Below are 17124 nucleotides of genomic sequence, written 5' to 3' on the forward strand. Positions count from 1 at the left end.
GGATGCTGCGGGACCCGGGTGTCGTGGGGTGGCCTCGGAAGGCTTTGGAGAGAGATGTTCGGGGGGGACCTGCATCGTGTTAGGATAGACCTGGAGCCTGTTCCTCGACCGAGCGCAGGCACAACCTGTCGAGCTTTGGGATGTGTTTTTTTTTCCCCAGAAACAAGGTGTCTTTCAAGAGTAATTTGCTCCAGCAAGGGATTTGCGCAGCAGTAGCACCACAGTAAGGTCCCTGGGCTCCCTTCTCTGTTCTGCACGGCACTCATCCGTCCCGTGGGAGCTCAGCATCCCAACTTCCAATGGTTCTTGGTTCTAGACAAGGCAAGGCTGAGTTTCATCGGTATCATGATAATGTCTTTGAGTTGTAGTTGATGCCTGTAATGCAGCAGAATCCATTAGAGGAAAAGTGAACACGGGTGTACTCTCGCAGTGTCTAGGTTCACTCATGGCTTGTACTTGCACTATGCCTGTTGAACCTGCACTTCTGCACAGGCACCCTCCAGGCTAGAGGAAGTGGAACATGTGTGAATGTTGACTACAAGATATTTACTAACTCTCTCAGTTAATCACAACATGATAGCAACTTTAATGAGCAAAGAGACTAGTTTTAGCAGACCACCACTCCTCGATCTTGTTAGCAGTGCCCTGTCACAGGCTTACTTTGTTTGCACTGATCTCCCACACACAATGTCTATCTGTAAAAGTCCAAGGCCTTAGAAGAAAACGTGGCTGTAGCTCTTAGAGCTACTCTGTGATACTAAAATAGAATGTGTAAACTGCTAGGTTTTTTTTTCTGCTGGGGATGCCTTTGTTATTCCTATGTATACAAGGAAGCTGAAGGGAAGTATTCAAAACTAAGAGGATGGGGTGCTAGGGCGCAGCCAAAGGAATGTCTGCTTACTTTGAATCCAGTCTTGTGCTGAGACAATCAAAACCAGTTTTCATCACAGTACCCAAGTTTTTACAGTAATGTAACTATCTTGCTAAAGCAAGCTTTCATCCCTGCAGGATCTGGTTTGCTACAGACTTACTAATGATTACATTGTTTCTCCTTAGTAACAGGTTATATAAATGCAGGTAGTGTGTTCATCCTAAAGCTATCCAAGCCTTCAGTCCTGCACTATTTCTTGCACACCAGACTAAGCAGATGCTTTTAAACCATGGAAAATACTTGATCCAGCCCTCCAGGAATCCAGAGTATTTAGTAAACAACATAGAAAAAGATATTCTAGGTGTTCCAGGAAAAGATAAAAACATTACTTGGAATACATTCTGATCCTTACTTTTACCAGTGTAAATCCAGAGTCAGCAGATCTACACTGCTGTGTGATGTGAGTTGCCAGCTCTGGCTGTGGCTGTGTTTGGGACAGATTTACCAGGGCAGCTGTGGTGTGGACTTTCCAGAAATAATGCATTTCTGTGAAGGCACAACAGTGAAGCTGTCATGCATCAAAAGTGTGCTGGAGATAAGTGTGATCACTAGCACTCCTAAAAGTTTGCTGGAATCTCTCCTGTGCATGACAGGGCTTTCTCATGCATCCTTTTCTCTGTATTACTGCGAAGTCTGATAGTAGTTGCATTTTAATTGTTTTGGGCTAATTCCAGATATCCCAGAGGGACTGATGGATGGCAAGAGCTCTGCAAGAACTGAATTACAAGTGTCCCAGCTGCAGCTGAGTAAGGATTTGACAGGGAATGCCTTGGAGATAGGCGAGTACCCATGTACAAAGTGTGAGAACAGCAATTTGCCAGCTGCAGGACTTGAGCTGGGAGATCCCTGCTCAGCATCTGAACTTGTGCCTAGTAGTTAGTTTCTCAGATGTGTTGCTCTTTCCATCGGCTCCACCTGGGAAGTGAAGCAGAACGTACTCTGAGTTCTGCCATTAAGGAATACATAAATAAACTTGAAATTTTAATTTTTTTACAGCAAGGTTCAACAATAAACTGACTTGAGATAGGTTTTCAGGGATTGCAACAGGCTGCAGTCTGTTTTCTGTTTCTAGTGCAAATCAAAGGAAATAACAATTTCTGTGATACATCCCTTTTAGTGCGGCTGACTGAGTTTGCTTCAGAACTTTTAGGAATCAGTATGACTGATTGATGGATGATCCTAATGTCAGTTGTCAGAAGAGTTAGTCTTGTTAACTACAGCTGGTAAATGTTTGATGTTACGTGCAGATTTTACTGCTGTGCTTGTGTGTGTGCATGCCTCTGTGAGCTGGAGTATACACAGGCTAGCGGTATACTTTTAAATGATCTTTGCACCTAGCTAATATTATTTCCATTTCTGAGTATGTAATGCTAGGAAATTTCTGTTTATCAAAGAGTCCCTTTTAAAAACCATAGCTTAGGTACACTAATTCTGGCAAATGCATTGTTACCATATTTTGGCAATGTGACAGATGTGGGCAGTTTAGCTTTTGATTAATATTCCAGATGTTGCAACTTCCTCAGAACTCACATTCTCCACCCAGCTGGCCAGTGATAAACAGTTTTCACAATCAAAATCATTTGCCAGGTTGCCTTGGGCTTCCTGAGAAGGAAACTTGAAACTGAATTCTCTTGATTAGTGTGTCAGAATGCTTAAAGTCAGTAGGATGTTTTAAAAATGTGATAGGTGTCCTGAACAGAATGGACTTTCACAAGTTGCAAAGCGTCAAAGTTTGAACAGGAAAAATGAAACTACTACTGACTTTTCCCAGTTTCTAAGCTGGTTTTTTTTTTTTTTTTTTTTTTTTTTTATATGTGGGTTTTTTTGGGGGGTTTGTTGGTTGTTTTTTTTTGTTTGTTTGTTTCCTATGAGATTATCTATACCTTCATGCACAGGACAGCTTTTTTCAAAATCTGAAAACTGATACTGTGTAACAGGGCATAGGAAAGGTATTAGAAAAGTTTGTGGAGCATGATGAAATGGTGAAATTTGGTAATGCAGCCTGCAGGCTGTTAGAAAAGCCAACATGCATCTGAAATTGGTGGCTTAATTCTTAATTCTGCTCTTTTTCAGTTCCCTAAATAATCCTTTTGTAGGTTGCCTTGTTAACTCTGAACACTGAGCAGTAGAAAGACAACTTATCTGTGCAATTGTGTACCTGAAAGCTTTTGCAATACAGAACAAATGCATTTACACCTCTGCTGAAGTAAGTCTGAGAAGGTGGTTTCTAGCAAAATCATGAATTTATTTCATCTACATGTTTTTACTTCCAGGTCTGTTGTTCTTCAAGGCCTTGTTTAGAAATGGACTTGCATTCTTACTATGAAAAGCCATTGCAGTGTCTCAGTATTGATGCATGTAAATTTATTGATATTTAATTTCTGAATCTACATTACATAATATGTGATGTGAATTTAGATAAATTTCTATCCACCTTTCAAAAATATGCTCAAAAATCCCCATCTCTGTATTTTTCCTGCTTTAAGTCATTTGAGTTAAAACACTATTAATTAACTAGTGGTCAGTGTGTACACTGACTCTGCATTTCTTTGCTTAAGGGTGTAAGAATGAGACTCAACTGTTTGACTGGCTCAGTTACAACATAATTCAAGGAGTCTTCTTACTTTAAATATGTAAAGAAAAGGTCTATGTCAAAAGTTTGGCAAAGTTTGGTTGTGAATCATTTTTTTAAATAGACCAAGATACATTATGAGGTATAAAAGTGCAAGTGGGAAGTGCTACTTTTCTGAAGTAATATGCTTTGTAACTTCTCTGCTTCAGGTTTAAAGCATGGTGCATATAGATGTCAGTCTGTGTGGTGAGTGTGAACATAGTATATGTACCTATTTCTAAAATTTAATCTGCAGAAGGCGAGAGATGAAGTGGTACTGCAGCATGTATGCAGAACAATTTAAGGTTTAGACAAGTTATCTTGAGTTCTGAGCTATATAGAATTTACAAAGCCAAACTCTGGCAAATTCTGAGGATAGCTTCTTAATGAGCTAGAAGTCCTCATTAAGAAATCTAACAAACCCCTCCATACACTGTTCTCTCATCCAGAGGGTATCTTGCCTGCTGAGAACTGTCCATATGTGGACACTAGATAACATGACACTTTTAATGGGCATAAGATGCTAGGAGGAATTTCTTCTGACTTTCTAATTCCTCATACAACATATTTAAATCAGCAGAGTGGCTGCATGCCATTTCCCCAAATCATGGACTGCTGCTTTCCCAGTGGTGACCGTATCTCAGTGGTTCTGTTTCCTTATATCCGTACCAAAGAGTTTTAAACTGAAACACATGACTATTTGTGATCAGTACTAGGTGCTAAGGTACTGCGCTCTTTCTATATTTGGTGCACTTTTCCAAGTGCACCCATAAGTATGGTGTACTTTGAATTGTGAATTTATTCTATTGCAAGCTTTCTCTCAAAAGAGTTGCAGTCTGAACTTACATGCAAATTTTAGCATGTGTTTGTAATTTAAAACACACTACAAGACAGGATATTAATGTAATTTAGATTTTGGATTATTATTAGAGAAGTTTAATTCAGAAGGGAAGTGGTATCTAAGTATGAAAGGAAGCACTATTAACTAGTAAGCAGGTGGGCTATTCTTGTTCACCTTCCTGTGCTGGGTGGGAATATCATAATTGAAAGTCCTTGCATTGTGTGCCTTACAGTTGAAAGCTGTTCTTGCTCATTTCAAGATTTTACTGATTTACCACTGAGTGAAAGGTTATGGTTGATATTTAACCAGCCAGCCTTTGGGACTTTTTCTGGCTAAAAAGAGTAAATAATGCAAGTATGAAGATGTGTTTTGGAAAGGTGTTTTGTAGTCTCACTGAGAAAGAAATTTTGAACCTGGAAAAATATAAAAAAGATGAAACATTTGCCTAGTTTGATAAATTTAGCTTTCAGTAGGTAGGTAAAGTGCTATATTTACCAGTATGTGAATACTTCTACTGGTTTGGAGAAAGGTGTTTTTCAGAGACTTTATCCTTCCTTTAGGGTGAAGGAGGCAGGAAGGGGGGGCCTCAGTATAATTATCCGGATTAGCTAGCCAGCCTAGAGCAGTCAAGATCAAAACCTAAAGCTGAGCTCTGCCTTTGTTCAGTGAACAGTTCTTCTTACTTCCTGCATCTGCTTTGCTTTTGACAGGTGCTAAGTCCTGATGAGCTCAGGCAATGTTAGGCCATCAATTATGGATGACAAGTTTCTTTGAGGCTTGTGTATAAGCATTTGTTATGAGGTTGTGTGCGGGTTTTTCACCTCATGCAAGAGGTGACCCTCCAAGCACAGCAAGAACCTCGTGGACTTTACTGAGCTACCTGAGGGTTAGGTGATGTCAGGCATAAGTCAATGCCTTGCTTAAATGAGAAGACCAGAAAAAAATGTTTTAGAAAAACAGAAGATGACAGAATTGTTAATTAATGGAAGAATTGATAATTATTCATCACCATTATGCAGCACAACTCTATGGAGAAATGCAAATCTTCCAGTTATCATAGAAAACGTCTTCTGCATGAGGAGAAAGAAGGGGAGTGGAAATCTGTTTTGCATGTCTGGCATGAGGTCCTTACCTTGTTCCTTTGCATTCCCTATGGTGCCTTGGAACCATTCATTCATGTGTGTTTAAGGAGTTTGTGAAAGCCTGGTGGTTATAATGACACTGTGCAGTCCAGAGTTGGCCTGAGTTCAGCTGCACTTGAAAAACAGGCAATCAATATTTGCTAAACTCTAGTTGCCAAACTGAACCCTGACTTTTGAAAAGTCCACAGTTAATTACAGGGTCTGCTGGATAGAGGTACTTATGGGTTGAATCAGATATAGAAAGAGGAGACATTTAAGTTTCTTCTCAGACAAATGAAAGAGTGAGCATAAAGCCTAAAGTTACTTTTCTGCCTTGGCAGGAGCAAAAGGAATACTTGTGTTTTGAAGTTGGAGGCTGGAGGGAGTGATCTTCGCAGGACATCACATACTTTGTTAACACCAGTACATTATCTTCACCTCCCTCCCCACCCTGGATTCAAAATAGCTTCAGGAGAGGAAGAGACTTTTGTGCAGTTCAGCTTATCAGATGACTTGGAAATGTACTGCCTTCAAAATACAGAATTCTGACTTGCTAGTTCAGTTTCCCTGATGGATGTTTGATCTTCTCATCTGCTGTTTGTTGATCAGACTTTGCAGTTCTAATTTTTAATGTGCTGCAACTACTGGGTGCTACAAAGGGCCTTGTTAGGCAGTGGTTATTGAAGCGATGTGGAAGATGCACCACCAAAGTATATAATAGTATGGTAGGAACTTGCTGCTTTCCTGTACAACTGTCTGTGACTGTCCTGTGCAGTTTTCTGCACTCTTGTGGTAAATGGGTTTTCTGCTTACTGTAATGGGGAAAAATACCGACTTCTAAAAGGGATTCATACCTCTCTGACAGCTGGTCAGATTCTCACTGAATCCTTGGAGGGAGAGCAATTTTCACCCCTTGATTTCCTCTTTACATGGCCAGTGTGTGGCCATTGAGTGCTGTAGGAAATGAAACCCATATCTCCCATTACCTGACTACTCCACATACCTCTCCAGCATTGTACCTGTGACTTTTGAAGTGTTTGTTCTAGCACTCCTACAACACTGCTGTATGTTTTCTGTGCTCTTGTATAGAAGAAGCTGAAACCAATTTTGAGGGAATTGAGAGCAAGTTTTCCTTACGGACGCCTGCAGAGCCTGATGAGGATGTCTGCTACCTGGTTCCTGGGCAGGAGAACAGCCTGGCACAGTGCAACTTCAATCATACCAGTAAAACCTTTGTGGTGATCCACGGGTGGACGGTAAGATGAAGTGGGAGGAATCTCCCTTTTAACCACACTCCTAATTAAGTGTGCTGAGATGTCTGTACTTCACAAATCATGTTAATATATCTCCTTTTTTATTTAACACCCCCCTCAAATCAACAGGTGACTGGAATGTATGAAAGTTGGGTCCCAAAGCTGGTGGATGCTCTGTACAAGAGGGAACCTGATTCAAATGTCATTGTGGTGGACTGGCTAGTTCGAGCTCAGCAGCCCTATCCAGTGTCGGCTGCATACACTAAGCTGGTGGGAAAGGATGTTGCTATGTTTATTGACTGGATGGAGGTAAGACATGTAGACTGGTCTCATACTGTACCTAGTGACCTAGGAGACAAAACAGCAACAATGCGGCTGTGTTAATCATTTGCTGTTGGGTAGATGGAGATAAACTGTTGCAGACAGTCCTTTTGTCGGACTGGTAAAATCCTAGCTTTAATTTACTTGTTATCTCTTACTCACAGAGGTCTTTTTTTGCAGTGCATTCCAGAAACTTCAGCTTGTGGTCTGTGGAGCCCTGTGAGCCCACAGTATTTCTGAAGGCTCTGTCAGAGCTAGCTATGAAAGACAGTTTTCTATATATTACACAGCAGCCAGCCCTTTGGGAAACAGATGCCTCCCCTGCCTTTGGGAGACCCAGAAACTGGTGGGGAGGGTGTGACTGAAAACATTTGATATCATACACAGTCCTGTGTTCTGTCCTTCATTCTGCATTCCTCCCTGCTTAGATTTTGCCATAAGTTAGTTAGCTCAAGCATATTTATGGCACAAAATTATTGTGACTCTGTATAGTGTTTCTGCTGCTATTCATAGCTCAGAGGAATCCCAGTATTAACAAAACATTTTCTTTCATGTCTTCTGATGTGTTCGCATTTGGCTTCAAAGTTTGAACAACTTTTTCTCTTCTGCAGGAGCAATTCAATTATCCTCTCAACAATGTCCACTTGCTGGGGTATAGTCTAGGTGCTCATGCTGCTGGGGTTGCTGGGAGCCTGACCAAGAAGAAGGTGAACAGAATTACTGGTAAGAAAACCCATGACTGTAGAGTGGAGAGTCCCATCTCTTCCATGCTGAAACATGTACCTCTGGAAAATCATAGGAATAATTGTTGCTTGTTGGCAGTATTGGGTTATGTGTTCATGCTTTATTGAAATAGGAGGGCTGATATTTCTGCAGTAGAACTGGAGTGGGTTGAGGAAAAAAACACCAAAGGTGGCAAGTGAGAAGCCTTGATTTGCTTCTTCACAAGAAATTAGTGAGTGGGCCTTGATAAGAGAGTTGAGGGGAATGTGATTGAGACTGGCCAAATCCACGGCTTGGAGAAAGTCACATTATTACTTGCAGCATGAGAACTTTGGCTGGTTGTCTTCATCCTGATGGTCATTCCTTGCAGCTGATGGAAGCCATTCAAAAAGAACAGGAGGTAAATCCTGCTGCAGCAGGTATAGTACCTGCAGAACTCTTTGCCATGGGATGCTGCAGATGCAAGAAGTTTCTATGGGCTCAAAGGGAGATTGGACCGATAATCAGAAGAGGTCCACTGAGGGTTATTAAAAAATTAAATTGATTAATATTGACAGTTTTGGGAAGGTGAAGGAAGCATATATTCACTTGCCTTGTTTCTATGTGTGCTTAGATAGCTGGTTAGCCTGATTTTTGGAGACTGAGAAGTGTGCTAGGCAACACAGAGTGCCTGGCCACTCTGGGGCTGGTTTACAGCCCAGCACTTGGATAGCTGAGCACCTAGCACTGATCTTGGTGACAAAGGAAACTTGAACATCAGCAAACAAGGCTAAGAAAATTGCTCATCTGTGGTGTTTTGCTGCTGAGAGAGCTTGGGAGCTGCATTTAAATGGGTGCCTAACTCCTGACACCCTTTGTCCTTTCACCTGAGCCTAGCTGTGATCCCAGATCCACAGGCATGCTGAGAGAGGTGGCCTAGGCAGCATTTGTGTCCGGAAATGTTGACTCCTGAGAGGTGGCAGATTAAAACCAAAAGGCCAAAGTACTAGTCTGTCTACCCTTCCTTTCTCTCAGCTGCAGCTTTGCTGCTTTCACTGAAGCTACCAAATCACTGAAATGCCAGTAGTCTTTTGTTATGCCTTCACAGTTGCTCTTGGTGCCCTGGACGAACCTTTTCCTGTGAAAGCAGGGTCACCTTTGAGCACAGGGAGCAATGTAGTGTGGTCCCTGCAGCTCTCACAGTGGAGGGGAGGGTATCTGAGACTAGGTGAAACTAACAGTGGGTGAGCAACCCAGGTGCCTGTGTCTAGCTGAGAGCTGCAGAAAAGACACATCCCTTCAGCTCTGCCTTCAGGCATCTCTCACGTAGTTGTCTGGATTCAAGAGATAGTACATGTTCACTGGCAGAATAGCTCTGGGTGTTTCTGATGTCAGTGTAGCTGCAGCTTAACAGTTTACAATAATAATCCCCTTCCCCTTAGGCATACTGAAGCTCTCGTTTATGTTTCCCACTTGTTCCCCTGGCAGGGAGTTCTCAGCAAGACATTTTCCATGTTTCAGATACAAGTTTTACAATTCTTGACAAGAGAAGAAGACATTGAGAAAATAATTGAGCTTCTTTTTTCTATCTACTGGAAATGCTACAGCTCCGAGGAAGTTATCTGGGCTTCGTTACATATATTTGAATACAGTTTATTTTTTTAAACATTGACAGCATTTTGATATGGTGCATTTGATTCTCGTGTACACATGAATGATACTTAAGGGATCCCACTATGTCTACAGGAAAACCAACATCATATGCAATACTCCAGCCTGATGTGATGGCTGAGTTTGGCATTTGTTATTGATACCAGTGTCTTTGGCAAAAAGTAATCTCAGTTTTTACTTGTGATTTTCCCCATAAAGGACTGGATCCTGCTGGTCCTACCTTTGAGTATGCTGATGCCCTCACTCGTCTCTCCCCGGATGATGCTGACTTTGTGGATGTCCTACACACCTACACTCGAGGCTCTCCAGACCGCAGCATTGGGATCCAGAAGCCTGTTGGACACATTGACATTTATCCCAACGGTGGAGGTTTCCAGCCAGGTTGCAACTTGGGAGAAGCACTCCGTCTGATTGCTGAAAAAGGCTTTGGAGGTGAGATTGCTCTGAAACAAATAGTATAACATTCAAAGGGAGATCTTTAATAGCCTTGCAGGTTTCTTGCAAGCAAAGGTCTCTGAGAGGCACAGGAATGTTTTCTTTCAAGTGCTTTTAGAAGTCATCCTATAAAGCCCAGCTCTCGTGGATTGTGCCTGCATTGCTTAGGGGTTTATATTATTATACGCATGTATATACATATTACACATTTTCATTCTTTCAAGATGTGGATCAGTTGGTGAAATGTTCCCATGAACGTTCCATCCACCTCTTCATTGACTCCCTCCTCTATGAAGAGAAGCCCAGCATGGCCTACCGCTGCAACACAAAGGAGGCCTTTGACAAGGGTCTCTGCCTGAGCTGCCGCAAGAACCGCTGCAACAATTTGGGTTACAGGGTCAACAGAGTGAGAACAAAGAGAAACACCAAAATGTACTTGAAGACTCGTGCTCAGATGCCCTATAAAGGTAAGTCCTGCTTGCTTACAGGTGAGCAAGACGGGTACTTGCGCTCAGCTGTGTGCCATGGTGAGTGTGTGCCACAGGTGACAATATTGCTGGTTTGGTGCCTGTGGGTGAGCAGAGGTGAAGCTTGCCTGTAGTTTGCTATTGAGTGCAAGTTAAACTACAGTCTCAGAAAACAGTGCCATCTTACTCAGGGTGTGGAGGTGGGGCGTAGAGTAGAAAATAGTATTTTGTAACAAGTAGCAAAATTAGTAAGACCTACTCTATAGATGGGAACAACTGAGTCTTCCAAACTGTTTCAGTACGTTTCATCCAAACGAGTTTTTCCTACTGTTGGAAGAATAATCAGCAGAGTTCAGTCTGACAAGCAACGTAATTAAAAATGTTACCATCAGACATGTGCCTTTTGTAGTGCTCTTGCCAGAGGAGCACTAGCCCTCATTAATATATCACAGCACTTCTTGATTTCAGTTGCAACAGTGGTAGGTCTGAGAAGGACACTGCCAGAGAACTGCAAGGCTTTCAGCTAGGGAAATAGCTTCTGAGTTGGATTTTACTGCTTTGTATTTTTTTCTCCCAAGTTCTGCTTGTACCCCATGATACGCTTACTGTGTGTGTTGTGTGATGGACCAGCAATCAGAGGGCACAATCCTGCAGTGTTAGAACAGCTGCAAGACTGGTGTTCTTTTGGCTTTTGGTGCTTAATCTGCAGTGTCAGTGGGTTGATTTTTGTTTTCACCAAGGGTTGTGTATGAGGGGGGCACAGCTCACTTGATTCAAGTCACGGACAGCAAGTCTTACACATTCAATAACAGGTGTGAAGGTGATACTGCAGACTGGGGTTATTATAGTGGCAGCTTGAATACCGAGTTTAGTTGCAAGAACTGTGAAGGTGGTATTTTAATGGTGATTCCTTTGCATACTAATGTTTACCGCCTCATAAAAATAGTTCTGCAGGGCACTACTCTGTTTAGTGAAGCTGGCATATTCCAGCCCCAGATTTTCAGAGATGGAACTGGGGGGCTTTGTCACTAGCAGTCTCTTTGGAGGCTGAGTTTTCCTAACAGTAATTTCTTCTTGCATTTTTCCAGTCTTTCATTACCAGGTCAAGATCCATTTCTTTGGAAAGACTAATATGACCAAGACAAGCCAGCCATTCCTGATATCTCTCTATGGGACTCTAGCTGAGAGTGAGAACATTGCTTTCACACTGTGAGTAGCTACAGAAACAACCACAATGTACTGTTGGGTTTACCTAAAAACGTTAAAGCCCCAGCTGAAGAACTTGCTCTAGCTCTAGATTTCTATGGAAATCTTACAGGGTCCCAGAATCTGCACTTGTCCTTGATCTATGGGATGTATCCACTTTGGAAACTAATGAACTTAGCCCTACAGGAGCTCTTCTTGATAAGACATCTGAAATATGGATATGTGAAGTCTGACCTATGACTCAGCCTAATAAGAGTTTTTCTGGTGTGGCAGTTTTCTTTTCTTTCAACTATGTTAAAGCTTCTTAAAAACAGACTGCAACATGAAGTTCATTGTCTGAGGGATCTAAAGGCCTCAGTGCAGAAGCTGAGGTAGCCATGGAATTTGCTTTCACAGCTATGCAAATAAGCAGAAGTTTGTGTATACATCCCTGCACATGGACTAGCAGGGAATGGGGCTGGAAAGCACCAAACTCTTATTTTATGCTGAGAGGAACTTAGGCTGTTTCTGGGTGGTGCTTGTCTGAGAGTCACCAGTATTGAAGAAGACACCCTTTGCCTGTACATTATCACAGAATTTTACCAGCCTTGCTGCAGAAAGCTTTTCTTTGTGCCTCTACAAAAGCTTAAGGCTATTTTTTCCTTGTTCCATCCATCAGAACTGTGGAGAATGTTACTTCCTCCTTCTCTGGAATACAGAAAGTCCCAGTTCTGTTGCTCCTTAATTTTCTGTATCTGTTCAACAATTTCAAGATTTTTTGTTTCTTTTTCCTTACTCTCCTTCCCACAGGCCTGAAGTGTCCTCAAACAAGACCTTCTCCTTCCTGATTTACACAGAAGTGGATATTGGTGACCTGCTTATGCTGAAGCTGCAGTGGGAGAAAGACACCTTCTTCAGCTGGTCAGACTGGTGGACTCCTTTTACATTTGACATCCAGAGAGTCAGAGTGAAGTCAGGAGAAACTCAGAAAAAGTAACTTGCTTTGATTGTTATAAAGCCATAGTACTTTTAATTGACAGTGTTTCCTGATTTCTGGTATCTCACAGGGTGTGACAGACATGGTAAGCAGTTACAAATGGGTGCAACACTGATAATCAGGGCTCCAGTAGCATGAAAGCACTGTTTATCATCCAGGTTCAGTGGCTTGCTTCCATGGGGATCTGCAATTTGGAGTTTTACTTCCACGTAATTAATTTGCATTCCACTGTTTCATCTGCCTCATGTTAGCTATAATATGCAGTAGAGTGTCTCCATGAATCAGCACCAATGATAGTGTTTGTAATTTTTCTTTTTCTTGCTGGATATTTGCATATGTTTTCTTGCAAAAAGCATGCTTAGAAGGACATTTTTAGAAACTCTTCCAAAAGTGTTTGCACAAGAAATTATTGCTTTGGAAAGCTGGATTTCTTAGGAGCTGAATATCTGAGTGGTGGGTGGAAACTGAAACATATGACTGTTGCAGGACATTGCTAATGCGTGAATGTTGAAACATCAAAGTCTGAACAGAACTGCTTTGACGTGAATCTTTTGAAATGCTCATTTTCACTAGATATGAGGTCTTTTAGCAGAACATAGACCCAGACCAGCGTATGTGTGTCCTGTGTACAGTATTGTAAATAGTAAGTTCCTCCTTTAAATAAACAAGGCAGTCACTTGATCAAAGAACAGTTATCAGAGCTGAACAAATATAGGGGTGGGGAAAGTACTGATAAATAGAAAAGCAGCTGCTCAGGTTTGCTGGAATTGGCAACCTGCTTCTGTTTGTGAGCATTTGAGGGAGTAAGGCTTTCTTCCAAGTTCATTTACCTGACAAAAAAAGTTGTACAAGGACTGGTGTAAACAAAGATCCAAGAGATTCTGGGATAGAGCTTCTAGTGCCTTAGTCACAAGAAGATTTTATGTAAAGGATCAGTGAAAGTTACAGCTATTGTTTGATGTCCATGCACAATACATTTACCAGTTCTTCTTGCACAGTGTTTGTTTTGTCAGAGAATTATCTTATAACAAGTAATTTTCTCACAGGCTTGTAAAGCAGTGGTGCCCCACATGATGAAGGTACATAGACTGCTTCCAAGCACCAGTCTCATTTTTAAAGTTAAAAAGAGATGTCTGACTCAGTTATGTGATTTTTCCAATATTTATTCCACAGAGTGGTGTTCTGTTCTCGAGACGGCACCTCACGTCTGAGTAAGGGAGAAGAGGCAGCAATATTTGTTAAGTGCTTGGAGCAGCCTGTCAACAAGAAGAGAGAAGGGTATGAGTGATCACTACTGCTTTTGTATGGATGGGAACTTGAGTGGTAATAAAACTTGCTTGTTAGTTGACTTGTGAACTTGTCTTCTCAAGGATTCAGAAGCATCACAACTCAGACTAACCAGAAGTTTGCTTATGGCAGCTTCAGCAACTTTGCAATTCCTAATTTGCTTCTCTGCTAACCGTCTCCTTGTGTGGTTAGCAAGTCTGAAAAGAGAATGTAAGTCACTGCCTCTTACATTCACTCGGTGGCCAAGTATGAATGTCTGTTAGACAGGGTTTACAGACAAGGCACTAGCACAAAAAGGAAAGCATGCTTCTATCTAAAGATGCCTTACAGCTACCCTTAGTTGAAGAATATTCAAACACCCATAGTGATTCAGCCCAGAGCCCTCCCTTCTCACTGGCCAGCAGCAGATCTGGAGGCTGGTACAGAGCAGGCATATGCAGGTGCTCTCCTTGGCACACTGCTTTCTGCTGGCAGCCATCAGGTGAGTGACTCCCTGAGATTTTCACTTTCAAGTGTGAGGCCAGTTTTCTTTGGACTTTATCCACTAAAGTTTGAGATAGAGAAGTGGTTATATTTATTTTAGTTCAATTGCTGTGTGTGAAAGGTCTCATGGGGACACTGCTAGGCTCAGATCTAGCTCTGCATAAAAATGCATGTTCTGGCCTTTGCTCCCAGGCAATGACCTGGAGAGGCCTTGAGAGCTTGTGTAAAATCAAGCAGAAGCTAGGAGAAGCTCAAGCACTAATTTATTTTCATGTTACATAGGGTTTTTTAAAAAAATCTGAATTCTCAAAAATAAGTCAAATATGAACAGGAATCTTACATCTTCCTCATCACCTCATGCACATTTTTTTCCCCCCACAGTGCCAAGAAAGCCTCTAAAGAAAATTCTGCTCATGAATCTGCTTAAGTGATGAGAATGAAGATTTTCACACTGGGGAGGAGGAAAGTCTGTTCATCCCTGTGGACTGGATGTGCAGAACCAAATATATAGAAATATTTATCTGCTGCTGGCTTTTGGCTTGCTATTCCTAGCTATGTTAGGAGACTTCTTGTAAGAGAGTCTCAGCATACAAAGTTACTAACCATAAAAATACATTATTCAAATAGTTAAAAACAAAGAAACCTGCAAAAAAACTTGCCAGTGTCTTGAGTGCAGAGAAGTAATAAGTAATTTGCTTAATTGTGGTGCCCTGTGACAAAGTTGCTTGACATCAAATCCTCTATAGCAGTTCTTTAGTATTTATTGAAAAGAAGCAAAGCCCTGTACCTGTTTTTGTTTTTTTTTTTTATTCTTTTCAGAAGTCTTTTGAAACTGGACAGAGTTTTTTTCTGTCTTGGTTAACTGAACTTTTAGGCAGCTCAGTGGCTAGAGTTCATTGTCTTCAAGTGCGTGTTTAGCAAATTAGGTTTCTCATGTGAACAAACTGTGTGTTACTAGAAGGTGTCAGGGACTGACTTAATATGGGGATGAATTTTTTAGTTTGTGGTTATGAATGTATTTTACTCGGAGGTAGATGCCAGTGCTGCTTAGGAATAGGTATGATCTGTTAAGCTATATATTTCTTTGCAGCTTACCCTGGGATAACAGTTGTAGAAGAAGGCAGCAATACCAGTGTCCTATGCAGACATTTAACACTTCATCTTGCTTTCAGTTCTTGAAAATGAAACCATCTTGACTCCAACATTGTGAATAACGAACTGCAGAGGAATTGAACTACCAGAAAATGCAGGAAATAGATTTCTTTTTCCTTTTCCTCCCCCTGCACTTACTTGCATTCTGTATGCCAAAAGCTGTTTCTCTGCTCTTAGACACCAACTGTAGTCATGCAGCAGAGTGGCTGCTGTGTGCAGTTTTTGGTGCAAGTGAACCCACTTGACAGGTGACAAGCATGCTCACTTTTCCCTGTATTGGAATTGTGACTGCTGGTGACCCACCTCAGTTCATTGCTTGGCTGTGATACAGTGCTAGGAGCTACTTGGTTTTCTGACATGAGATGGAATTCACCAAGGAGCAGGAGCTGTGCCAATTAAAAGGAGCCTGATTGTATGCTGCACAAGAATGAGTGCTGTGAAAAACACCGGAATTAGACATGCTTCAAGTTGCAAAACATAGTCATATTGAAGTAATTCTGATTCCCTGTCTGTTAGTAATGTGTAGTTTTTCTAGTGCACTGAAAGGTGCAATAGACCTCCTGTAGCTTTCCAGAAGACAAACAATATGGGGGAGGTAAGGTAGAAACTTGGAGAAGTGTAGTGTGAGCTACTGATGCTGGGTGTTGTATTCTCTTCCTGCATGTGCAAGACAGTGTGGAGATGATGATTCCTCTGTTATCATCTGATCTTGAAAGCAAAACAAAGATGTATGTGTTCATGTGCACAGCTTGATTTTTTTTTTTTCAGCTGTAGCTGCTAGTATGTTTGGGGATAAAAGTCTTGGTGCAATATGCTGAAATATTAATAGCCCTGAAATTGCTCACATCTGATTTCCTAACCCTTAAACTACAGCAGAGATGTGATGAGTCACTGAGGGTGGGGTTGAGTATTGAGCCACTGCATTTGAGACCTCTAAAAATAAATATAATGATTTATTCCCTATAGATTCCACATGTTGTTGCAATTTTTGCTTAAGAGTTAAATTCTTGGAAACAAAGTATCTGAACAGCTGTGCTTTTAATACAGGATCAAATACAAACACATTTAGAACTTGGACATAAAATCATGAAGTTTCTTTTCATGAGGACACATGATTTAGTTCTGAATGTTATTTATTAGCTGTAAATAAAATATTTATGAGTGTAAAGGTAGTTTGTATATATTGCTAAAGTTGCTGACAGTCTCTACGTTAATGTAGTTGTGTAGTATTAATCCTGTATATAGCTTTCAGAGGTTTTTATCAACAAGCCACTTATACTGCGTTATTTCCTACATGGCTGATACTTTTTTAAAAGAAAGCTCCTCAGTTTTGTATAGAATGGAAAATTCTGGTTTTAATAAAGTTATCAAACTCATGCTGAAGTCACTACTTTGCTTTTGATGAAACAATCTGCTGTATAACTTCTATGTGAAGGCCAGAGCCTTTCCTTGGATTCTGGTCTAAAAAGATGGGATGAGACACTTCTTTTCTTTTAATTTTTTTTTTTTAAGAAAAAGCTATATGTCATTTTTGTCCCCTTCACCCCTCTCCATTTCATTTTGGGAAATGCAATAATCATGTATTATGACAGCAAGGACTCTATGTGAAAACAAGTATCTGTCTTCACAAGAGAAGTAGCTAGTCAGCTGCAGTTTGCTTTTCAAGT

At 41.2% G+C, this 17124-nt stretch overlaps 1 protein-coding gene across 1 annotated transcript; it reads left to right on the plus strand.

Moving 5' to 3' along the window:
* Positions 1-6593: 6593 nt before the first annotated feature.
* Positions 6594-15090, plus strand: LPL (lipoprotein lipase; the record flags this gene model as incomplete). Its single annotated transcript, XM_009077126.1, has 9 exons — positions 6594-6760; positions 6887-7066; positions 7690-7801; positions 9650-9883; positions 10111-10353; positions 11442-11562; positions 12349-12531; positions 13709-13813; positions 14687-15090. Coding segments are annotated over 9 exons (1391 nt in total), but the record flags the coding sequence as incomplete, so codon positions are not given.
* Between the last annotated feature and the right edge of the window lie 2034 nt (positions 15091-17124).

Source organism: Acanthisitta chloris, unplaced genomic scaffold (genome assembly GCF_000695815.1).
Source record: "Acanthisitta chloris isolate BGI_N310 unplaced genomic scaffold, ASM69581v1 scaffold22266, whole genome shotgun sequence".
NCBI classification, from domain to species: domain Eukaryota; kingdom Metazoa; phylum Chordata; class Aves; order Passeriformes; family Acanthisittidae; genus Acanthisitta; species Acanthisitta chloris.